The following is a 25,956-nucleotide window of genomic DNA, read 5'->3' on the forward strand; positions in this document are numbered from 1 at the left end:
TGCCCCTTTGGTGTTCGTTGGAATGAGTTCTCGTTGGGTACAGATGTATGTGAACATACAAAGCATCTAAGTTATCAAAAAGGTGAACAGATCTCTGCAAGAATGTGATTTGCCCCAAAAGAAGAAAATTGGATACAGAAACTAATGGAGTATGCAGAAATGACGAAACGTACCGGAAGAATAAGAAATCAAGACAACAAACTTTTTAGAAGTGGCTTATTGAGTATTTACAAATAAACTGTAAACAGATTAAGGCATTTGCAGGATTATTGTAAAAACCTGCAATTATAAAAAAAAATATGTTTGAGATATATATTAGATGAATAAAAGAATCAGATAAGATGATTTGGAATAAGCAGGAAAGGACAAAAATAAATCTAAGGAACTGCGGAAAGAGGGAGAAGGGAGTTGAAAGTTAACGTTAAAATTTGGCAAAATAAATGTTGTAATTTATATAAATGAAAATTATAGATAATTTTTTTAAAAAAATGGAGAGGAAGGTGAACAGATCCCCTGTAGTGGTTTCAGCTAGGTGGACAACAAACAGTGATTTTGGAGATAAATTTATTTCCTTTTTCCCTCTGTTTGCTGGAGGTGGGAATTCTTTAAATTCTGTAATGCTTACTCATTGTAAATTGTATTTCCAATTCACACCAATGCATACACTGCTCTTCCTAAATTCACTGACCCTTTCTCTCCCAGATTCTCCTCATTATGGTTCTGCTTTTATAGAGGGAAAGAAAAGATCTTAGCGTCCTTTGGATGCTCACTCATTTCCTGGCGTCTCCTTTATTACTAGATTACCCCCCTCAATAATAAGGCAATGAAAATTCTGCAAACAATTCCTAATGTAGACATCATTAGGGTGGAAAACCCAATCATCACCTGGCTGGGTAATATTACTTTTAGGCAGCAGATATTTTAATTGAAGAAAACATGTTCTTGCAATCCTCAGGAGCCCTCCATTTGTCACATATTACCATTTTCCTTGCACCTTCACTATTTAATATCCATCATTACCCATTTAGTCATTCATGCCGGGCAAAATTTATACCTTGTTTGCTTTTAGAAACATCATTTTATTTTTACCCCCCCCCCCCCACCCTCTGGCTAGTACTGAAATATTTTCCCTAATTGTGTGTATATTATATCCACCCCTAGCTCTTTATGTGTTTGTATGAAATGAGAAAACCATAGGATGATTTTCCTAGCTACCAGCGGGAAACATTTATACTATAATCAAATAAATTATAAATCACTCGTTATTTTGGTCATGGCTTCAAATCAGTTACTCTTACTTCCAGGTAAGTGGGTAATGAGACAGAGGGAGACGTTTGCTTGTTTACTGCTCAGCCTCATTGAGCAGACTTCTCATTTTGTCAAATGTTGCCCTGCTGACATTCAGCATCATTGTTTATTATCTCTTTCTCACTTTAGCACTCATTAAATGGGCAAGACTGGAATCTATTTCCTTATGCAAAGTAGCACTAGCAGAAGACACCAAAACAGTGAATGCCCAGTCACTGAATCAGGTCAATTCCCATTATTTATAGCAGGTTACAGAATTCACTGGGCACTGAAATTCTTCCATTGCTTGTGAAAATGCAATTTTTTGTTGCACACCACTCCAATCTCTGAGTGGGGTTAGATTCCAGGGGTTCCAGGCACTTATCTAGGGGTTAGTTTCCTTGGAATGAGGGACAGTGGAAACTTTGGTGTCTTTGTGATACGGTCGTACCTTGGATCCCAAACACCTTGCGAGTCGAATGTTTTGACTCCTGAACGCTGCAAGCTCGGAAGTGAGTGTTCCGGTTTGCAAACGTTCTTTGGAACCTGAATATCCAACGTGGCTTCTGATTGGCTGCAGGAGCTGTACCTTGGTTTCTGAATGTTTTGGAAGTTGAACAGACTTTCAGAACAGATTCCGTTCAACTTCTGATGTACCACTGTATAGCCCAAGCCTATGATGGATGAACATCACCCCTAGCATTAACTCTCCCAGAAGATCTTGCTTCTCTCATAGCTACAGCCTTGGATCCCAGAAGAAAACAGGCATGACTCTGCCTCTCAGCTGCCCAGCCTATAGTCTGCTTCTAGCATCTAGCTTCTAGTTCACATGCCTCAACTCTGGCTTTGTCTTTATGATCAGGAGACAATTGAGGGAGGTAAGCTGTTACCGTACTGGTGCGGGGATAAAAGCACACTTGTTTTTTACTATCTTTTTCAGTGCCTTGCTCATTCTTTCCTTTGTTTCTCTTTGTGCCCCCCCCCCCCCCCCCGGAACAATTCCTAAGAAACTGGCACCATCTGTTACTGGAGTATCAACCTGAATTGCTCAATGAGTGTTTCTGCTCCTCCCTCTATTTTGGTTCAGGCACAGCTCACCCAAAGGTCCTCTTCCTGGAAACACACTTCTAACACCAAAGTTGCATGCTACCCAGATCTCCGAACTGCACAAGATTCCAGGGGTCCCAGGTGCTTACCCAGGGTTCAGATTCCTGACCCATTTGAGCTCTGGCACAGAGCCATCTCCTTTGTTACCTTGATGACTCATACTTATGGGCAATTACCACAAAACCTATCTGGCTATTCCAACAATTGGATCCTTGTTTGCTCCGGGGACGAGAAGGAACTCAGGCATATAGCCTCCCTCCCTCCGAAAACAAACAAACATACTTCACAACAATATACCCATGTTTTATTCAATTGATTTTAGTCCTCAGTTTCAGCAGAATTGTGTCCTAAGTTAACCCCGCTCTCCCACACATGTACTTTCATGCTCTGGAGAACAATCTTTATTGTTTCTGGTATCTAATAGAGAATGTTACATTGCACTTTGAGAATTTCATTCATTAAAACAAGCTCCTAATCTTCACGGCTTGAGAGGAAAGGTTAAACTGTTTTCCTCAGCCATGATGGGCATGAGCGTTCTTTTAATAAAATAAAACTACAACTCTTGATATTCTTATATGGATTGTATACGTAGCTACGTATTTAGTCAGGAGAAAAGAGAGCTTTGGGGAATGATTCAGACAAAGCTAAGCACTTTTAAGTTCTATCATTTTCTAGGGGGAATAAGGGTGTGACACATTGATCTTGTGCATCTGCCTGAATTCTCCTTCCCTTACCTGAACAGTCATGGCCATAACCATAGTTACAGCTAACTGCAGTTTATTTTCAAACTCTCAAGCTGAAACCATTATTAGAGCATGAGACTCTTAATCTCAGGGCCGTAGGTTTGAGCCCCACATTGGACAAAAGATTCCTGCATTGCAGGGGGTTGGACTAGATGATTCTCATGGTTCTTTCCAACTGTACAATTCTATGCTTCTGGTTTAAAAGAAAACTATGGTTAGATGATCTTGGCCACCTCATGAGAAGAGAAGACTCCCTAGAAAAGACCCTGATGTTGGGAAAGATGGAGGGCACAAGGAGAAGAGGACAACAGAGGATGAGATGGTTGGACAGTGTTCTCGAAGCTACTAACATGAGTTTGGCCAAATTGTGAGAGGCAGTGAAGGATAGGCGTGCCTGGTGTGCTCTGGCCCATGGGGTCACGAAGAGTCGGACACAACTGAACGAATGAACAAATGTTTATGAGCAATCAGATAAAAAAACCAAAAACATTTCTCTATCCAGAAATGGGAGAGGGGAAAGCCACGTGAGTCCATGTTTGGTGATCTTCCCAGCATGGCATCTAACCAAGACGATTATCTTCCTTTGGTGTGAGAGATTCCACAGATGTAACCTCACCATTTTCGAGAACAAAAGATGAGCAATTCCCCAATCCTCTGAAGTTAAACTAATCTAATGAAAATATTTCTCTCAAATTCCTAGAGAACTTTCGTGGAGAAGGAAGCTCCAACTTCTCACGGAATTCGTTTTAGATGAAAAATGTTTATTCCTTCCTTCCTTCCTTCCTTCCTCTCTAGACATTATTCATTTGTTGCATCTAAACAATTTAGAAAAACATGAAGAACCAAAGCAAAGCAATATCAGCTAAAACTGATAAATATTGCAGCCATACAGCTGTCCCCTATTACAGCTGTCCCCTCCATAGCGAAGCCTTTTTTAAGGTTTAAGGTTTTATTATGTTTTTATAGGTGTTGGAAGCCACCCAGAGTGGCTGAGGCAACCAAGTCAGATGGGCAGGGTACAAATAATATTTATTATTATTATTATTACATAGTTTTGCGAGACAACTCCCCTCCTGATTAGACTTTCACCTTGTATCAATACCTTAATAGTTGCCGTCTTCATGCAGCCTGGCCTATTTTCTGAGCTGAGTTTGCTTTTTAGGAATCACAGAGCATAAGAACTGCAACACAGGAGCATACATTTCTGAGCACAATTCGAAGTGTTAGTACTGACCTTTAAAGCCCTAAACAGCCCCGTTCCAGTATATCTGAAGGAGCATCTCCACCCCCATTGTTCTGCCCAGACACTGAGGTCCAGCTCTGAGGGTCTTCTGGTGGTTCCCTCACTGCGAGAAGCCAAGTTACAGGGAAGCAGGCAGAGGGCCTTCTCGGTAGTGCCTACCAGACTTTTAGAAGACATCTGAAGGCAGCCCTGTTTAGGGAAGCATTCAATGTTTGATGGATTATTGTATTTTAATATTTTGTTGGAAGCCACCCAGATGGGCAGGGTATAAATTATTATTATTATTATTATTATTATTATTATTATTATTATTATTACCTAGAGAATGGTCAAGTTAGCCCCTGCCAAGGGTGCAGGCACAGGGGGTGGCAGAAAAATTGTGCTTCTCCCCTCTGGCTTGGAGGGGCTAGGACCCCCCACACTCCTGGCCAATGGTGCAAGGGAGCCCAGGTGGGCCTCTGTTTCTACATCAGCTTTTGCCGAAAGGAACACCAAGTAATGCAAACCAGAAGTCTCCTTGCAAAAAGCCCGTTCCTTGAGTAGACTTTGAACATAAAATATCTGTCCCTCCAGCAACAAGGATGGTGAACAGTCCGAACGGACAACATCCTGGGAACTTGCAGCTTAAACTCTGAGCTATTGTGCTATCCTATCTCCCCCTCTATACTTCTGGCCAAGTGAAAGTTCTGTTCCTGGCAAAGGAGTGAAGAGGAGGGTGCTAACTCGAATTATGATTGGTTCAAGAGCCAAAATGACAAGGTAGGGTCATTGCCCGCAGCCCTAAAATCAAGAGACAAAAGCTGCATGAGTGTGTTTGGGGAGAAATGACACAATGTTCAAGGACTGCAACATTACAAATAACAATGAAGCTGCCTTTTGGTAATGCCATGCAAAACTGGAAGAGGAAGTTCTTTAATAATAATAACAACAACAACAACAACAACAACAATAATAATTAATTTATATCCCAGCTATTGGGCTGGGTTTCCCTAGCCACTTTGGGCACCTTACAACATAAAAACACAACAAAACATCAAACATTAAAAAACAAGACATCCTATACAAGCGACAAACAAACCAATAAATCAATAAAAACCAATAGCAATAATAATAGCCACAACAATCATAATTGGTTTACAGTTATACCCAAATTAAAATAACCACCGACCCCCAACAAAACATTTAACCAACATCAACCTGACAGAAAGGTTTGGGAAATGATGGACATACTTGCATGAGATGCCTGAGAAAAGGGCTGATGTGCTCTCTCTCTCTGTGCCACCCATCCTTTCTAAATCTTGCTGGTTAGCAGAAGGCCAACTGAAGGACTCATTTTCAGTATGCCCAAATCAACCGTCTTACTGTCACTTGCCTTCAGGGTGCCAGATACAGCCCAGTGGTTGCCAGCTGCTGATCCTTCTTTTAGGGCAATCCATTTTACACAACATGGGAAGGTTAGGGGCTATGTGTTTATTATAAGCCATGCTGTTCTGTACAGAACAATGAACTTGATCTGTAATTATACCTTGAATCACAACAGAAAAAAAATGCCAGCTTGGAGCAAGCCCCCCAAAGAAAGCAAAACCTCTCTGCTGTAATCATTAGTTAACTTTTTTTCCAGGCTCTGTGGACAAAAGAATCCTGACAAACATGCACACATAACCAAGGCTTCCAGCAGAGACATTATTTTTAAAAGAAAAGCAAAGAAACGATCATTCTTCAACTTTTGCGTTGCAGTGAAACACCCACAAGGGATAAGTCGCTGATTTCCTCCGCACCGCCCCCATCAAACAGCCCACACTCATCCCAAATGCCCAAATAACTAGGCGATTTAAAAGGTCAACAATGCTTGAGAAGGAAAGAGGGGGGAAATGGCCCTTAAGCACCCGATTTAAAATCGCTGCTCAAATTACCGAGCTGCAGCTATTGCAACCAAATATAGCTTCAAACAACCATTTTGGATGACCTCTCTCTATTATTATTATTATTATTAATATTATTATTATTATTGATAATTGTATCACAATGGATGTTTGCTTTTCCCCTCCCCTCCCCCATTAGCCGCTGCTTGAATACCAATTATCCCATTTTAATCCTCTCTTGTAGAAGGCAAGGGAAGGCTTTTGCGACGAGGAGCCACCGACTCAGAAAGAGAAATTTGTTTCCCAAGACATTGATTTAAACCATGAATACGGTTTTACATAGTGTTTTCTTTCCCTGAAAGGGAGAAAAGGGGAAAAGAGACTGCCTATAGTCTCACATCGTTTGCAAGGGAGATTCTGGCTGTTTCCCAGCGCAACAGTAGCTAAGTGCATCTCACTAATGATCCTCTTGTGTGTCTTGTGGAAGGGTGCCCATTGCTTACACTGCCCCTACTCTAATTCTCCCGGCCAGCTGATCAATGAGATTCCATTTCTTTGCTGGCACTTGCCTGCACCAATTGTCTCATTGAGATGTGAGAAGCAGCCATGGCAGATCAATGCCACAATGGGGGCTGAGGTGGGTGGGCTCAGGAACTTTTCAAAAACGATTCCTGCAAAAGTGTCTGTACGGAGCGAGCCACCTGACGGCAAGGGAGACTCCACCGGCGTTTCTCAGTAGTAAAAAAGTAGCTGGCCGGTCTACCAACTGCCCTAATTAAAGCCCACGAGACCGGTTTATGTCAGAGTACCCTAAGATTCTCAGTGCTTGGAGTCGGATGAATTAGCAACTAGCTCCACTGGACACTTCCTTCATTATCAGGCATCCTGGAAACACTGAAAATTGCTCCTGATAATAACCATGGTTACTTGCTTTGCACATTATCCTTTGCCTTGTGAGTCTGTACTGCGGGGGAATAATTGAGACTGCTTGTAAGAAGCACAAAAGGTGGGTTGTGCGAAGAAGCCCACGGTTGCTTACTAGCTTCTGGAAACCTTCAAGCTGACCACAACTCCCATCACAACATCCAGCATAGCAGCCTCTCTCTCTCTCTCTCTCTCTCTCTCTCTCTCTCTCTCTCTCTCTCGCTTTCTGTGTGTGTGTGTGTACTTTGATTGACATAACAGAGGATTTCTCATTTATGTGCTACAACATTTTGGCTTCTGCCTTCATCGGCTGCTGTTTGATGCTTTCATAACTGTCTACACATCATACCACCCAATCTCATTGATAAACCAAGACAACAAGATATTCACATCAATCTAGGCTAATTGCCTAAAAAAATTCCTGCAAAAATTAATAGCACCAGACCGGACAGGCTTTGTCCCTGGTCGCAATAGTGTAGCAGACCCCATTAGGAAATTATTGAATCTGATCGAACATAGCAAAGCAACTCAACTCCCACTGACAACTATGTCCCATGATATCCTCAAGGCCTTTGATTGCTTAGAATGGAGCTGCGTATCAGCAGTACTAGCCAACAGGAAGTTTGGCCCCAACTTCCCATAACTGTCTACACACAAATACATTAACACATGGGTAAGAGTGACAGACAGAGAGTTTAGCCTGCTGGGGGCTCACAGGTGATGGATAGAAAGTCCCACATCTTCCTGCAGGAGCCCATGGCATTGCTATGCCAAGTGGGGAGTTGGCCTCCTGCCACAGTCGGACTACTGGCTTCAATGCTGGGTGCAGACAGAGGAGAGATGGAACAAGCATGGAGTTTCATGTACAGAGGCAGTTTTGGGGTGCTGTGGGTGCCACCCTGAAGGGGGCGCCAAAACAAAGCTGCAGAATGGAGCACAAGAGGTGGGGGCACTTATTTTTGGCATTGCATGGAGAACCGCTGAAATTTGCAAGCCTGAAGTCCACCACGGTCATGTGCTTGTGTGCATGCAGTTCTTAGTTTCTCAACACTACTAGGCAAGTGCTTAAACACCAGGCTCATCCATGGCAACTCTTTTATTAAAGATTTTATCAAATTACAAAAGAACGTGAAATGTCTCTTTTCTTTTCTTTTCAGATCATAGAGTATCATATTTATGTTCAATGTAAGACAATGTTGTATCTAGTATAGGGTTGAAGGGGAAGGGGGGAGAGAGGGAGAGAGGAAGCTAAACCATGGTGGCTCTCACCTCTAGAAGCCCATGCCATGAAAAAACTAAGTATGAACAAGTATTGGGCAACATATAGAGATTTAATAATGGAAGATCAAGGTAAATTAAGAATAAGACCATATTAGGAAATAAAGCATTATGTCTCCGACAGATGGCAATATATACAACTTGGAAGTGTCTTTAATTCGGACTCGAAGAAAGGCTTCACTAAAGAGAATTCATTAATGTATGAAACACTATTAAAAAACAATAAAATTACTATCTAAAATGTATAACCTTTTGCTAGATCTGGACATTATTGACGAGGAAGTGAAGGAGACAATGATTAAATGGGCACAAGACTTCAGCCATACAATATATTTAGAGCAATGGGAGAAACTTAGGCAGGAAGATATAAGCTTTACTGCCTGTAGTACAATAAAAGAAATTTCATCAAAATGTTCTACATGTGGTATTTCACACCAGTCAAACTAGCAAAAATCTATAAACAAAAATTGGTTTATATAAATCTATATAAAATCTATAAACCAACATTAAAAATGCAACAAGAAAGCTGGAACAACAATGCATATGTGGTGAAGGTGCACCCCGATTAAGTACTTCTGGGGAGAAATACATGAGGAGTTGGAAAAAAATGCTTAAAATCCCATTAAGGAAGAAACCAGAGGCTTATTTACTGGGCCTATTAGGAAAAGAAATACCAAAATTGAGGGAAAAAAGAAAAGAATTATCTTATATGTGACCACCGCAGCTAGGATAGTAATAGCATCTAAATGGAAAGCTAAAGAGCTCCCTACCAAGGAGGAATGGATTCTCAAATTAAATGCATATTTAAAACATCAAAACCTAAAAAAAATGAATGGCAATGCTTTGATGATTATATGACAAAATGCTGCTCTAAAAAAGACATGCTGATATGCTTAGACTAAGAATGTAAATTCATCATAACAATAATCTAGCAAAGATATATATATGTATAGAGAGAAAATAAAAACAATCAGAATGCAATGATAAGGGTAAAATTGATTCTAGAGAAGACAAGTAGCGATGGAGAGAAGCTAAACGGTGGTGGGTTTGTTTTATTTTGTTTATGTTTTTTCTTTCTTTCAGGGTATTGTATAATGATTTAATGTATAATGATTTAATGCTTCTTTTCTGTTATGCATTATTTCTCTTTTTCTTTTGAATTGTATGACGGAAAATCTAATTATTTTTTTATTATTTTTTTTTTTAAAAAAAAACCTACATACTGTTTTTCTTTTTTGAAAAAACTGGTATATTTGTGAGGTTTTTGTGTCAGTGTCAGTTGGGCAGGTTCTCTTTCTATTTGTTTAGGGAAGTTTTTAATGTTTGATGTTTCGTTGTGCTTTTAATATTCCGTTGGGAGCCACCCAGAGTGACTAGTGTTGGGCAGTTGGTTAAGAGCAGTTGATTGGGACAGTTGGTTGGTCGGTGGTTGGTTATCATGAGGGTTGGTTGTGTGGTAGAGTGGTGAGTGTATGATCAAGACAGGGCTGATATAAGAATAAATATATACCAATGTAACTAATACCTTAAGTATGTCGATGTTTAAAATAAACACTTATTATTTTGTTCAAATCCAAACCCTGAGTGTGACAGTGTTTACCGGGGGGGGGGGGGGTCCTGGTTGGTGTCAGCGGAATACTGTAGTGGCACAGGGATCAATAGACTGTGAAAGGTCCGGGGACCCTGTGTGATCACCACAAAACTTGTGGTGGTTCGCTAAACCTGCACAGGACCCCCAGACGTTTAACGGTCTGTTGATACCTGCGCTCACCACTTTGTTAATTAACCGATACCACCAACCAGTCTGTCTGGTATTTACTTCACTCAGTTCAGTCAAGGAGAATATTGGAACAAAACTGTTTTATTTGAAATTTAGTACATAAGCATGTGGTTTCTGAATAAACAGTTCTTTCTTGGTTGTGTTCTTGTTAACAACAGTGCCCAATGATTTCTCTCCCCCCCTGTACCTACTCCTTCCCTTGCCACCCTCCTTCCAACCTCTCAATACCCACAACAGGCCCCAAGTCCCCCTCAAAGACAAAAGCCAAAGACCAAGACCAAATATTTTTTTTTTGTTAATTGTTGGTTTCCATTGGTAGTGAGAGAAGGGGGGCAGGGCATCAACCAGTCTGGTGAGCCAGTGTGGAGTAGTGGTTAGAGCACTGGGCTATGACATGAGAGATCAGGGTTCAAATCCCCACTCAGCAAGGATGTTTACTGGGCGACCTTGGGCCAACCACTCACTCTCAACCTATCTTACACCATAGGGTTGTTGTGAGAATAAAACAGGGAGAAGGAGAAATATGTATGTCACACCTTGAGCTTCTTCATGGAAAGACAGGTTATCAATGTAGAAAATAAGTAGTAAATAAATCTCACTACCAGTTGCATTTCTTAGGCAAGACGACATGTGCTCACCAAACGGAAACTCTCTATTTCCCTTTCCAGAAAGTAATTTAAAAGTCCAAGAATTATGAACAATAGCTACAATTAATACTAGATAGTAAGAATCAGGGATCCTTGGTTTTCAAAGGAAGATTCTGCTTGTTGCCACATTGTTTCTAGCTGAGATTAAATAAGCTTAAAAGGACAATTCCGTATGTGTTTAGTTATAAATTAATACTAGTAAGCTCAAGGGATCTTACATCATAGTATGTGTGAGTCTAAATTGTACATTGCCCCATGAGTGCTTGGACCATGCAATGAGAATGTTAAACAAAATTCTGGCATCATCCCTATTACTTCTCATTCCTTGGTGATTTGGGGAATGAGATGCGATTACCAAAGAGTTTGCAGGAATTATTGCAGTGGAGCCAACCCCTAATGTTTATGGGCCCTGGTAAACAACAGAGATGGCATCACTTTGTGGCAGCAGACCAGAATTCAAAGTCGGCATTGTCTTGCGAATGTACAGCTGGCATTCAACAAAAAAATAACTTTCCCCAAAGTTGTTTCCTGAGTGGAATGGGTTTTATTCCACCACAATAACCAATCTGGAAGACCAATCCAGCCAATGTTAAGCATCATAATAGTTAGTTGGAAGATAGTCATATTGTTTGAAGCAATGCTCATTTTGAGTACAATCATAAAAACATTGTCCAAACAACAACCACAGCAGAGTCTCTTGTTTGACCCCAGCCCTCTGAATTCCCAAGCAATTGGTCTTCTTTGCTCTGCAACTTTGAGAACAGCCGTGCAAAATTATCCTTTCAAACTATAGTGGCTAAAGTGTCTTAATTAAGTGGAATTGTGTTCTGAGCACTTTGTCGGGGGCATTCAAATAGCAGAAGGTTATTTCAACATTTTCACAAACACAGGTAGCATTTCATAATCCTAATTATTCAGAAACACGTCTTCTGCCATAGGAAATATAAATGCAAAATTTCCAATGAGATCACTTGCTGAAGCACTCCCTCCTCTCTCTCTCTCTCTCTCTCTCTCTCTCTCTCTCTCTCTCTCTCGGCATCATTCATAAAAAATAATGAGGCATATTTTTAAATATATTGTTAGTTTACCTTTTAATGTTTTAGGTCAAGTGAAAGGCCGTTCAGGATGAATATTCTCCAAAGAACTGCAGGCTGGAGAAACATGCCAGGTGATATGTGAAAGGAAACCCTCTTCATTTGACCATTCTGGATAGACCAAATGTGTACAAGAGGAGGAGGAGGAGCAGGAAAACCAGTGCTCTGGTGCTCACAATGAAGTTGTGACAGTAAGTGCCACACTTTTAACATGGGGGGGGAAGGGAAGTGCCAGGACTACGTACCATCGAGTCCCCCCTCCCTGGAAAAAAATGCACTGAGGATAGCATTAGCTAGCCTTGATCCCATCCTGATGTACTGAATGATTTATATAAAGAGACTCTGTGTGCTTAGAAACTAAAACCACATAGGTTTCGTGGTTGGGGAACCTTTGAAAAAGCAGAGCAACACGGCCCCTCAAATCTCGCCTGCAGATTTACCGACCCTGCTAAGAGCACAAACCATCATTATTAGCCCCCAATAAGAAGAAGAAGAAGAGGAGTTTGGATTTGATATCCCGCTTTTCACTACCCGAAGGAGTCTCAAAGCGGCTAACATTCTCCTTTCCCTTCCTCCCCCACAACAAACACTCTGTGAGGTGAGTGGGGCTGAGAGACTTCAAAGAAGTGTGACTAGCCCAAGGTCACCCAGCAGCTGCATGTGGAGGAGCGGAGACGCGAACCCAGTTCCCCAGATAACAAGTCTACCACTCTTAACCAGTACACCACACTGGCTCTAAGTTATTGCACCAATAAAACCCCATGAAACTAATTTTCCTCAGTGGAAACCAACAGACAGATTGCTTCCTTACCTTGTTAGGAAACCAGAATTAGCAATAAATTTCATTCCTGGCACAGTAGCCCATTATTTTTTGATCTGCTTGTACAACGGTGCTGAAAATAAGTGGATGGTTTCAGCATACATGCTAACTAGGGTGGTTTGGGGAATTTGAATATCTTTGCATATCCCCAAGCAAGCTCACCTGATTCATTCCTCCTGAACCAATCTGTGGATTGAAATATAGTTCTCCTTTAAATTGGTTTTAACTTCCACACAAGACTTTTTGCTCTTTTTTCTTTTTCTTTTTCTATTTATTATCATAAATAATCATAATTTAATAAGAATAAAAATGTGCACCCCACCACCGAGACCATTCCATTGTAACAATCCAACCTCTCAAAATTTCAACACCTCTTGCGATGGTTTGACCCTAACAGTACAAATTCGACAAACACCCTCCGTATCTCCTCAAAACCATTTCTCCTGTGTATTCCCCGTCTTACCTTAATGGCACATGTTAATTTATCATTAATAGCTATATCCCACACCTCTTTGTACCATCCTTCCATTTTATATTCTGTTTGCCCCTTCCACTTTCTAGCTATCATAATTTGCGCAGCTGTCAATAAATTTGTGAGCAAGTTCTTCATAATGCTACCTCTGGACTTTCGGTCAGCTTTAACAGTGATTTCTGTTATCTCTTTAAACACCTTTTTTCTGACACATTTTTTTTTGGGGGGGGCTAGGCTTGATCATTATTGTGAATTGTTCGTATTTTGATGGTTTTTTTTTTTGTTTTTTTAATAGAACCTAGGAAGCTGGCTTATACTGAGGTAAACCATGGGTCCATTTATATAATTATTGTCTACACACCAGGCTTTCATGCATGAAAAATATCCATTTTTAATGGATAATTAAATTTATATTCAGCCCTACCTGGAGACGCCGGGGATTAAAGCAGATGTTCTACCACTGAGCTTCAGTGATTATTGTTTTTGTTTTATATTTCTGTTGTAAATTGCCTGAAGGCTTATTGCAGGAAGTGACTGCAAAATATAACAAATAAATGAATCGGAAGATTGGGGAATGCAATTGCTAGGAGATTATCTCCTAACAGAAGAGGAGGGGGAATATTTGCCCCCCCTTGCTTCCAGCGTTTCCAGAAGCAGGGGGACAGTCAGACACAGAAGCTGCACAGTCGAGTGAGGAGCTACCCGGCTATGAGATAGTAGCTGAGCAACCAGAAGGGAGGGAGCAGCTGGGCCATACATCCTTTGAGAGTGGAGGGGGGAACCCCTCCCTCCCCCCTGAACTCGGAGGTCCAAGCATTTCGAAGAACAAAGGAGACATGGGGGGTGAGGAACTTCCCATTGGCGATATCCTTGAGGAGGGTTGCCTGTTTGTGCTTGTAACAGAATGCTGCAATAAAAGGACTATAAATCTACCAAATGCTCATTAATTCTTATCGGTGAACCACCGGAAGGGAGAAGGAAACTCCCATACTTGACAATGAAATGTGATAAATTCTCCAAAAATTATGAGGTAGCCAAGGGTGTTCTTTAGAAAATATCAATCCAGTCTTGTTTCACAGGTAAGAGCTGATCCAAGTAGCTAGGAAGGCTAGTTGCCAATGCAGTTACCATGACCACATTCAAAATGGGGCTACAACGTCTCCGGGAATGATGCAACATGATAGCTTCCCAAGGATATTGTTCAGACTAAAAGATGGCTGAGCCATCAGCTGTAAAGACCAATGTTCCAGGAATTTTCTGGAATGTGCTGGCAAAATAAAGAGTCCAAATAAATAAAAACATATAACCTAGCCTCAGATAACAGCTCTTTCTGTTGGATCAGGTGACCAACCTTAATTAATTGCACTACAGAAGGATGACAACTGGACACAAAAAAAGAAATGATGTGGCTACGGGAGGAAAGAATTGACATATGTTTGAAACAGGAGAGGGAAACCTGATTTTAAGAAATTGTATTAAATTAATGTACAGTAAGGGGGGGAAGTATTTGATCCCCTGCTAAATTTGCCCGTTTGCCCTCTGATGAAGAAATGTCATGTCCGCAATTTTAATAGTAGGTTTACTGTAGCTGTGAGAGACAGAATAACAACGGGGAAAACCCCAGAAACCCAGAAGACAAAAGTCAGAGATTGATGTGCATTATAATGAGTGAAATAAGTATTTGATCCCTTGCAAAAGATGACTTAGTACTGGGTGGCAAAACCCTTGTTGGCAATTACAGAGGTCAGACCTTTCTTGTAAGTGGCGACCAGGTTTGCACACATCTCAGGAGGTATTTTGTCCCACTCCTCTTTGCAGATCCTCTCCAACTCAGTAAGATTTTGAGGCTGATGTGTAGCTACTTGAACCTTCAACTCCCTCCACAGATTTTTGATGGGATTAAGGTCTGGAGACTGGCTAGGTCACTCCAGGACCTTAATGTGCTTCTTCTTGAGCCACTCCTTTGTTGCCTTGGCTGTGTGTTTTGGGTCATTGTCATGCTGGAATACCCATCCTTGACCCATTTTCAATGCCCTGGCTGAGGGAAGGAGGTGCTCACCCAAGTACCATTTGATGGTACTTGGTCCCGTTCATTGTCCCTTCGATGCGGTGAAGGTGCCCTGTCCCCTTAGCAGAAAACACCCCAAAGCATAATATGTCCCCTTACATGTTTGACAGTGGGGATGGTGTTCTTGGGGTCATAGGAAGCATTCCTCCTCCTCCAAACACAGCGAGTTGAGTTGATGCCAAAGAGCTCGATTTTGGTCTCATCTGACCACAACACTTTCACCCAGTTCTCCTCTGGGTCATTCAGATGTGCATTGGCAAACTGCAGACGGGCCTGTACATGTGCTGTCTTGAGGTGTAATTCGGTTTGATTTGTAATAAATAATAATAATAATAAATTGCACTACTGCTACAGACAACTTAACAACCCTCTTCCCACTAGTTTTTTCGCCTAAACAACAACAGGTTACCAACACTGGACTACTTATGGCTTTCCACACATTGAGCTTCGCTGAAGTGCTATCCAGCATGTTTAGAAATAGCACAATCTGAATTCTATGGAATTCTCTGGAGCTCGGATTGTAACACACAAAAATACAACACAAGAAATAAAAGAAGCAATAAAACACAATGGAAACCACACAGAAAGCTAGCGATGTGCATCGCAATTGTTACAATAGATAGGCAAAATAATAATTAAGTAATTCACCAAGATTCTCGGCAATTTTCAAGAGGTCCATGGGGGTGCAGAGTTTGGGAACCACTGGTTTAAATGTATATACAGTCTGTTCTCTGGGGACCTCAGATATAGTGAAATATTCACGTCAGTTAAATAATAATTGTAGAGTTGTTACAACTAAACTAAAACAGTTGTCTTCTCTCTCTCTCTCTCTCTCTCTCTCTCTGTGTGTGTGTGTGTGTGTTGCTGTTCTTTATCCATCTATACATCTATTTCCGTTATTAGTTTCTGAATTGGTCAACAAACTAGGTGCACCCAAATTCCATTCTCCTTCTTCCTTTTGTGTACGCTTTTGCATTCTGAAATGGCTTTATGGTAAGACAAGATGGTGCCAGCGCTCTTTGGAGATCTGCATAACGTCATGCAACTTTGCTGCCACGTAAATGTCTCAAGGACTTTTATTGCACAAAACCTGCTTAAGGACAGGCAGCAAGAAGGGCAAAAGGATTCTAAGCTATATTAGAGCCTGGTATTATTATGTTTGCACTGCAAAATGTGCTTCCTACCCTCAGAGTCAAAGTCAGTGAGTAGTCGGAGGATGCAGAATATATTGCTTTTAAGCATTTCCCTCAAGAGTCGGCGTACCTTTTCACAATGTACAAAACGATTTGGGCAAAGGTTTCATAAATGGATCTTAAATATCAGATTTCAATAAGAAATTAACTGGAATTTCTAGCTCTATACTTAATCTGTGTTGCGGGGGAAAGACTCGGTTCGACAAAGTTTGAGAGATACTACTGATGCAAGATAAGGTTCAAAGATTCAAGTCCTTTTTAAAACCATATTTTCAAAGAGGATCACAAATTGTACTGAGAGATGGTAGATTCTCAATTTTTCAATTCTAGAGTTTCTTTGATTATTTCCTTATAACAAATCATGCCAGTAAGTCCATCTAGTTTAGTGTTGTCCCCCTCTGACTCACAGTGGCTCTCTAAGGTTTTATAGACAGAGAGACCAAGGGATTTAACCTGAGACATTCTTTATGCAAAGCAGTTGCTCTAGCACTGCTTCATGATGTTTTAGCACTCACACATTCTTCCTCCTTTCACCCCCCCCTCCATTTTAAAGAATCTTTACTTTGCCAGTTATCCCAAAGGCACAGAATTCATTGGCAAAATTGCTCACCGGAGCAAGACGGTTTCAGCATATTACACCGATCCTGGTTCGACTGCACTGGCTACCAATTAGTTTCTGGGCCCAATTCAAAGTGCTGGTTTTGACCTATAAAACCTTAAATGGCTCAGGAACGCAATACCTCAAGGACAGCCTCTTTCCCTATGAACCTACCTGGACCCTGAGATCATCTTCTGAGGCCCTCCTTCATGTGCCTCCTCCTCGAGAGGTCCGGAAAGTGGCAATACAAGAATATAATAATAATAATAATAATAATAATAATAATAATAATAATTTATTTATACCCCACCCATCTGGCTGGGTTTCCCCAGCCACTCTTTAGCTCCACATGTGTGGAATGCTCTCCCCAGCGATGTTCGCCTGGCGCCTTCATTATACACCTTTAGGCGCCAGGCAAAAACATTCCTTTTAACCAGGCCTTTGGTTGATCTGTTTGACACCCTATACCCTTTTAAAATATGGCTCTTTGGGGGGACGGGTTATTGGGTTGTTGTTTTTATTCTGATTATAGATTATTATTATTTTTCCTCTGAACTGCCCTGAGACCTCCACTCAATCAATCAATAAAATACCGGTAAGTATGCCAGACCCAGGTCTAATGTAAAGGTAAAGGTAAAGGTAAAGGTAAAGGTAAAGGTAAAGCTACCCCTGACGATTAGGTCCAGTAGCAGATGACTCTGAGGTTGTGGTGTTTATGTTGGTCTATAGGCCAAGGGAGCCGGTGTTTGTCCGCAGACAGCTTCCGGGTCATGTGGCCAGCATGACTAAGCCGCTTCTGGCAAACTAGAGCAGCGCACAGAGCGGTACCTATTTATCTACTTGCACTTGATGTGCTTTCAAACTGCTATTTGGGCAGGAGCTGGGACCAAACAATGGGAGCTCACCCCGTCATGAGGATTCGAACCGCCAATCTTCCGATTGGCAAGCCCTAGGCTCTGTGATTTAGACCACAGCACCACCCATGTCCCTAGGATGGCTAATGTACTTTGCCCCTATTCCAGGAGCATTGTGTAGGAACTTAAAGTGTCCACAATCTAGTGGGTCAAAAACTACTTCCCATCTGCTCCTGGCATGTCCTCAGAATGCCTCACTATGGCTTCTTGGGACAAACCTCTTGTGGAGATAATGATCCACAGAATTTTCTGGATCCTGGGTTGCCCTTCCAGGGACCACAGAATTGTGCTGTTCAGCTATAACCCTCAAATCAGCTATTCTGACACTGCCATGGCACATCTTAGGGTAAACAATTTCAGGCTTATGAACAGAATATATCTACTATGTCAGTTATGAATTCTTGGAATGTCGTCCCCCCCCTTCATCCAATGACAGATATTGCTATAAAAGTTATAGTCCAATAATAAAATCCAATATACCTCCTACATGTATATGCCCTACAGATTCATCACTGTTTTCATTAGCTGGGGAAGCATATTTAAATATATCGATTTTCATTTACAAAGAAAAGAATCAATTCACAGCTGAACTGATGAATATCATATTTCTAGAACTCTACCCTTTTTTTAAAAAAAAATTGACTTGTATTACTCTACACAGCCTCTAAGTTTGAAATCTTTTACTTGGACAATAGCTTGTGCTTCTAGACTTTAGCACTGTTCATGAAGCCAATCTGGGTCAACTGAATGTCCTTGCGGAAGGCAGAAAAAATAAGCTTCCACAGGCACATTCACTCTGCATACAAGCCATCCATTTAAAGCACATTTAAAGCAAAAACAGCCCCAAACAATATGGGGAACTGATTCTGTACCCCTGCAACAGTTCTGTCCCTTATCACTTCCCCCGCTTCTCCTAAACTGGCCGAATGACCCAGATCCTGTCAAGACTTGAACACACACTGTCAAGGGAAGGGGTCAGGATTTAGTTCATCCTTCCACCTGGAGCTCTCAATGCTAAACATCTGTGAGGAACATAATTTTCAAGTTTTCTAGTGGCTGAAAAGTCTGGTTCTGTCATGAAACAAGGTGAAACAATTTTCTTCATGCAGCAGGAGAAGGGAGATAGAGGAAGGCAAGAACTGATGTCAGACTACCACAGCATTTTTTTAAAAAAAATATTCAGGGGCACTTTTTGAATGTCTTTTTGAGAATGAAAATGTCCGGGGCATGAGCTCACTATTGAGCTAAGTGGACAGTCTAGAATACATGAAACGTTCCCCAGAATAACAGTGTCTGGAAGAATTGGTGGTCTGAGAAAGCTGCCTTCAGAAATGCATATTGCCCATTGCTGGTCTCATCTAGAAGCCCAGTGAGCTTAAAAAACAACAACACCCCAGGATTCTTCAAACACCTTGTTTTAAAACCATTGGATTAGGACATGAATGCAAGGATATGGTCTAGCAAAGAACATTTTGCACAGTCCTCAAATCCATTTGCACATATCAGTTTGCATCGGGAGCAGACAGTGTAGTGTGTGGGGGTGCTCATCTGAACTCTTGACAGCCGAATCACTGCTGCTTACAGGAAAGAGGGATAAGGGCCAAACAACAGGGAGGTTGGCGCAGTGCAAATGCACCAGCGGAGCCAGTCTGGTATTTCTGCCACAGCATCAGAACTGCACTGCCCTTCCTGAGATCAAATACTTATTTCACTCATTATAATACCCCCCTCCAGGTTAACAACAGTGCTTATTTGTTGATAATGGTGATTTTATTATTTGAACCCTGCCCATCTGTCTGGGTTGCCTCAGCCTTTTCGGGTGGCTTCCAGCAAAATATAAAAACACAATAAAACGTCAAACATTAACAAATTCCCCTATACGGGGCTGCCTTCAGATGTCTTCTAAAAGTTGTGTAATTCTTTATCTCCTTGACATCTGATGGGAGGGCGTTCCACAGGGTGGGCTCCACTACCGAGAAGGTCCTCTGCCTGGTTCCCTGTAACCTCACTTCTCGCAGTGAGGGATCTGCCAGAAGGCCCCTTGTTTTGTTTCCTTATTGTTCCACGAGTTAGTGGTGTCCAATGTGAGCATTGTGCATATGCACACTCACCCCCACAAAAAACAGTCATGATTTGATTTCATCATCAATGATTCCTCATTGCACAGTAACTTAAACTGCACTCCAATACACAGTTGCTTGGAATGTACCCTAGTGAACTCAGTGGGGTTTTACTTCTCAGTAGATGTGCAAAAGATTAAGTCACAAAAGAAATATATGATGGGATTGCATGATGACAACAATTGTCCTTTGTGTGGACAGGCAGAGTCCCCCAAACTCCAGGCGACCCCTGAGCGGAATAATGACACAAGACAACATGCTATGGGATTCAAATTGACCACAACTTTATTAAGATTCAGATGTAGAGAGACCTTGGCTCAGGCATTGGGCTTATCCTTCCCAGTCCCCAGCCAGGGATCTGGGAAACTTCAGGGTTATCCACAATGTGTGTGGATTGGCCTGGCTCTGGAGAACATATGTTCAAGCAGAGAGCACGGCCCCCGTTCACCGCCACTGGTGGGGGAGAGCAATGACAACCTCTCGGCGTATGGACAATGCCTCCCCCCAAGACCCCTTTAACGGGGAACCCTGGTATCACCGTCACACTGGGGGCATGGAGTAACTGCCCCATGCCCTCCCCCCATTTAAGGAAGATGACTAAAGGATTCCAGCCAAGGTCTGAAACCACCAAAGTTGTGACGTTTTGCTTCGGGAAAGACAAAACCTGCCAATGCAGGGAAATTCCTTTCCAGCCCCTCAATAGCGACCTTGACATAGCAGCGCCTGTGTACCTATGGAGAAGAGGTTAACCTGCAAAAATAAGTGTTAATTGAGGGAGTGGAGGATGCGAGAAGCTCTGGAGCCCCGACTGCCGCTTCCCAGGTAGGCTACACCGTCTATTGTGTGGGCTGGGTGTTCCCTCCCCTTTACCTGGCCAATCCCCTGGCAACACCTCCCCAGGCGAGATTGGGCTGTTAACTGAGGTAGGCGGAGACCCCAGGTATCCCTGCCTGGGGGAAGGCGACGCCAGCCCATACTACCAGGAGTCGCACTGGAATCCAGGGGGCTGTGCGTGACCACGCAAACGTCGCCCCCCATTTGATGTGGGGAATGGTCATTGTGTGGTAATTGCATTCAGCTTGCTCATATTTGTGCCCAGTAGTCTCAACAAAGTTTGGGGAGAAAAAACAACAACAAATGAACCCCAAAGATTGACAATGCTTTTCCATATATAGGTAGTTTGGTATCCAAAAATCTAGTCAGGGAAATGATGGGGGCAATTTGGAAACCATCCTTAAAAAAGAACTAACGAGGGCAAGTGCAACTGACTTTTGGGGTTGGTGTGTTTTGCGACAAGCACACAGAGTGCAATGAGGTTGAGTGTTTGTGTGGGGAGGAGGGAGGCTCAGTTAATTTTATTGTACACAGGTTGTACATTGACAATAAAGGTATTATATTTCTAAACAATTGTTAATCAATGAAGCCATCAGCCAAGAGCTTCTGTTCCTTGCTATTTTTCCTCAAAGTAAAATCCATGCAACCAAGTTTCTGAAAGAAGCTGCAAACAGCCTAATAGGAAGGATAAGTCACTTTTGCTCTTGGGTAGGAAGTGTTGATCAGAATTGTTGATTACTAACACCAACTTTCACTTACAAATAAGCTGTGGCCTTTGAGAATTTTGCCGCTATCGAGTGCCATGTTCCTTTGGTGTTAATACATGAGAAACGCTCGGCTTCCTTCCTTCTTCCTTCCACCCCAGCACCTCATTATCTCCAAGTACGCTTTATAGATGGGAAACTGAAGCTCTCTTGTAGAACACTTACAAACACATTAACATTTCCACACAATATGTTATCCTTTAGGCACTCCTGTGGTTAGTTCTATTACATTTGCAGGAATCATCCCAAGAGTCCTCGGATTCATTGGCCTCATTGGACACGTTAAAGCTGTCAAACCATGAACTCCAAACAATTGTGGTGAGAGTTGGCTTGGATTCTGCAACCTCCCCTAGGAGTAAGTGTGGCTCACCATAGGAGTAAGCCACATTGCGATCTTCTGGCAAGGCAAAAATAAGGAAGATGTTGTAAGAAAACGGCTCAAATTCCTTACATGGGCCAAGTCAAGGCTTGTCTTTTCTACCTCCTTTGCCTATATTATCCAATTGTTTTACAGTGCATAGTTTAACAATAAATTTAAGGTCAAAGTACGGTGCTACCTTGGTTCCTGAATGGCTTAGTTGACAAACAAATCAGCTCCTGAACGCCGCAAACCTGGAAGTAAGTGTTCGGGTTTGCGAAGGTTTTTCAGAAGCCGAACATCCGTTTTGTCTGTCGGCATTGTTTCTGGGGCCAATCAGCCAATCAGAAGCCGCGCCTTGGTTTTCAAACGTTTTAGAATTCGAACGGACTTCCAGAATGGATTCAGTTCGAGAGCCAAGTACCACTGTACACGTTTTGTATTCACACATTATTTTAAAGATTATGCTTTCGTTGGCCACTTGTATCTGAAGAAAAAGCCCAATTCTGGAATGTGCCCCCTTATACAGATCAGGGCTCCACTCCTGTTACATGCTGAAAATCCTTCCTCTTGCAGCTGTTCACCCTCAAAGGTGTTTTGAACATTGTCAGGTCTTACGTTTTAGCTCTGGAGTGCTCAATAAATTGATTTTTTTATGAGCTTCCTTAGCCAAAGAGGACAAAATGACCCCCTCATTCAATTTGCCCTATCTGAATTAATAAAGCATATGTAATATGGCATGTTACATTACATTACGTGAGGTTATTTGAGTTGAGTGTCTGTTCTAGAGCGAGGCAACATAATGCAATGTGGATGTTTAGTCAGGGTAATGTGGCATAAATGGAATGCTTTCAGGCTAGCTTCCACTGTTATATGACTTATTGCAAATCCATATTTATCTGTTTTTGTTCCCTTCCAAGAGAATCTGCTGCTTATCAAAAGGCATAAAATATAATATCTACATTCATAGATGCAAAAATATTATGCTAATTAACAATAGAGATGAACAGTTTGAGGAAGGAGAGATCTCCTGTTTCAAATGCCAGAGTTAGAATGCGCTTGAATAACCTCAGCTAGAAAATTTGCACAGGAGCACAAAGCCTTATGGCTATCCCTGAAAGGCTCCAAATGAGTCGCTGATGCTGAGAATGGCACACTAATTTGAAGGCATAGATCTGTGTGAATAGCTCCCCCAACTATTTGAATTGTTTTGTGGTCTAGTGGCGCTATACCAAAACACAATTCCCTGGAAGTTTTCTACTAATTTCATTGGGGCTGAAATCCAACCGCACGTAGATTTGAAGCATGAATCTACTTGAACTCAGCAAAAAATAGTGAAAATGTGCACAAAGCCAGGCAGCAAGTCCACTACAATAACTAATTCTGATCTTTGTGTTGAGTCTACGCAGCTGAGCAACAGACCCAAAATATGAAAAAGAGAACATCACTGTTTCAGCTAGACAGTCTTCATCAAGACCTGCTAACATGGTTAGGATCAGGCTATAGGAGCATGAAATATGTTTGAACCTGTTCTTGGATTTTTTTTTAATGGCTTGTCATCTCTTCGCATGGAAATATCCTTTTGCCAACATGTGTAGAGATTTCTCTAGATATTATATAATGAGGCCACCAATATTCTCTGCATAATACTGGGACCCAGTCCTTCTATTTGATTCCAAATGGGTATTATAAATATCAAAAGAGTTCCATCCAGTGCTATTTTTCTATATAATGAGGTGGCAGAGCTCACCATGAACTTCTCCCTTGTTCTCATAGATTGTCAATGGCGCCCACCTGAGAGGTGCCAGAGCTGAGCTCTGCTGAGTTTTGGCTGAAAAAAATCCCTGGTTCCCACAGTCCCAATCTAATTGTGGAGTCCTCTCCTAGATTTCATGATGCCATAATTGTGGCTACAAGAAATGCACCCTCATAAGACACACAAGTAACTCACAAGTGTTTGTGTGCATTACTACTGTAACATTGGAAGTGGTGTCTCTTAGATCTTCCTGACAGCGATATGCAAGAGTCATCTCCAAAATCTAGGGATTTATCCATAGGGAAGATACACAGGGCCACATCTGACATAGAATCACTCATGTATCATCTCTGAGTGTTTCCAAGCATGGATTTTATCTGACATTCTACTATGGAAGATTACACACTGACAGGACTTTGGGTAATGTAAGCTACAGGCCTCTCCACACTTCCAGTGTAGTAGTTTTCAGACTTTCTCCTCCAGCGAACCCTTTCCAGATTGACTCACCCAATCAGAAATCGCTAAATGTACTGCACAGAAAAACAAGCATATTGCTGAGAATTATGGAGGTGCTCACTGAGATCACAGGAGCGAACTCCTAGGGGCCGAGGTCCCTTCACCCCCAATAAAATATTTGAGGCTGCCCCCCCCCAGTTGATGGACACTGCCATTTAAATGGTGTGTGCACACCACATCATGTGCTCAGTTATGTCAGGTGGTGCTTACCTGGGCCCCCCCAATATTATTTTCAAGTTGGTACCCATGACTGAGCTCATGAGGGACAATGGTCAGGTCTGTTCAGCCTCAATGTTACTTTGATTTGATTAAGAATGAGCCCTACAGCATACCATGTATTTGTTTGTGGCCTGTTCATTGCAAGGTAACCGATAGCCACCATTTATGAAAGTCTGGGTAACTAATTTCCCAAGGAACCTCCATCAGGGCTTTCCTAGTGTATGGCATGTTGTCATAATGGAGTGGTAGGGATGGTGTCAGCTGCTACACAAACTTTTCACATTTGAGGAAGATTTAATAAATCTAGGTCACATGCAGTTTGGCTACACTGAAATGGCCACCTACTGCAGCCAGATTTTGTGATACATAAATGACAGGGTCCTATAAAAATACTTGGAAATTTATAGTAATACACCAGAGCTGCAATTTTCTTTCAAACAAGACAAAAGTATTTGAGAACAAGGCTTTGTCTTTTTTAAAAAATCTATGCTTCAACTGAACATAAAACTATTTCACTCATGATATGACTGATCCAATTTTTCACTTCATGTTAAATATATATATATCTGAACAGGTGTGTTAGCAAGGGTCACCTTTTTCATCAGAGGAAGAGTCAATGTTGGAAGATGAAGGATAGTTTGTGTTCCAGAGGAAGGTGTACAAAGTATAAAAGATAAGCCAAACTAAAAAATGCTGCTTTATGTATACAAAAATCAAATCAACAAATACAGAAATGCAAAAATCACACAATTCTTTATCCACATTAGAACATGGGTGTTTCAATCCAATACTCCTATTTCCTAAAGCTTTTGGTTTTATTTTTATTCAACAGAATAAACAAAAGGTTTCGTATATATTTGAGAATGAAGATAATTTCCTACCATTAAATCGCTGCAATGCATAAGAAGAATAGGAGAAGATATACATATGGCCTACCTTGCCTACATATTGGTTATCTGAGCCGGTATATTCCTCCAGCAAGAAGAACTGGTTCCACATCCAGCCTCGCTTCTGGCGGTGCAGAGCTTTTCCTTCATTCCCTATTCCACGTGCAGCAAAACTTTTGGGCTGCTGGTCCGTAGTCCTGCTGAATACCATTGCTGTTAAGCAGGGGTGCAGCAGGCACACCCAGAGTAGTACCACCAGAAAGCCTGGTTGTATTATCATCGTTCTCCTCTGCTGACTGTCTTCTCAAGCACCTTTGGCTGCAACTTGGACACTTTGCCTTCAACTGAGCTCTAGATATTCTTCAGTGGAACGTGAAGCCAAGCTGTTTATACCAGGTCATCTCTCGTCTGGGCATATCCAAAATCTTAAAAGAAAACAGCAAGAGGGAAAGGGGAAGAGAAAGAGAAAGAG

General features: G+C 41.7%; 1 protein-coding gene across 1 annotated transcript in view; it reads right to left on the bottom strand.

Moving 5' to 3' along the window:
- Positions 1 to 25,909, bottom strand: part of CDH10 (cadherin 10) — an 87,367-nt gene extending 61,458 nt beyond the window's left edge. Inside the window, exon 1 of the mRNA XM_033154401.1 lies at positions 25,534 to 25,909. Coding sequence (XP_033010292.1) covers positions 25,534 to 25,764 — 231 coding nt within the window. The 5' untranslated portion in view covers positions 25,765 to 25,909. The remainder of the gene's footprint in view (positions 1 to 25,533) is intronic.
- Positions 25,910 to 25,956: the final 47 nt, after the last annotated feature.

Source organism: Lacerta agilis, chromosome 7 (assembly GCF_009819535.1).
Source record: "Lacerta agilis isolate rLacAgi1 chromosome 7, rLacAgi1.pri, whole genome shotgun sequence".
Taxonomy (NCBI): domain Eukaryota; kingdom Metazoa; phylum Chordata; class Lepidosauria; order Squamata; family Lacertidae; genus Lacerta; species Lacerta agilis.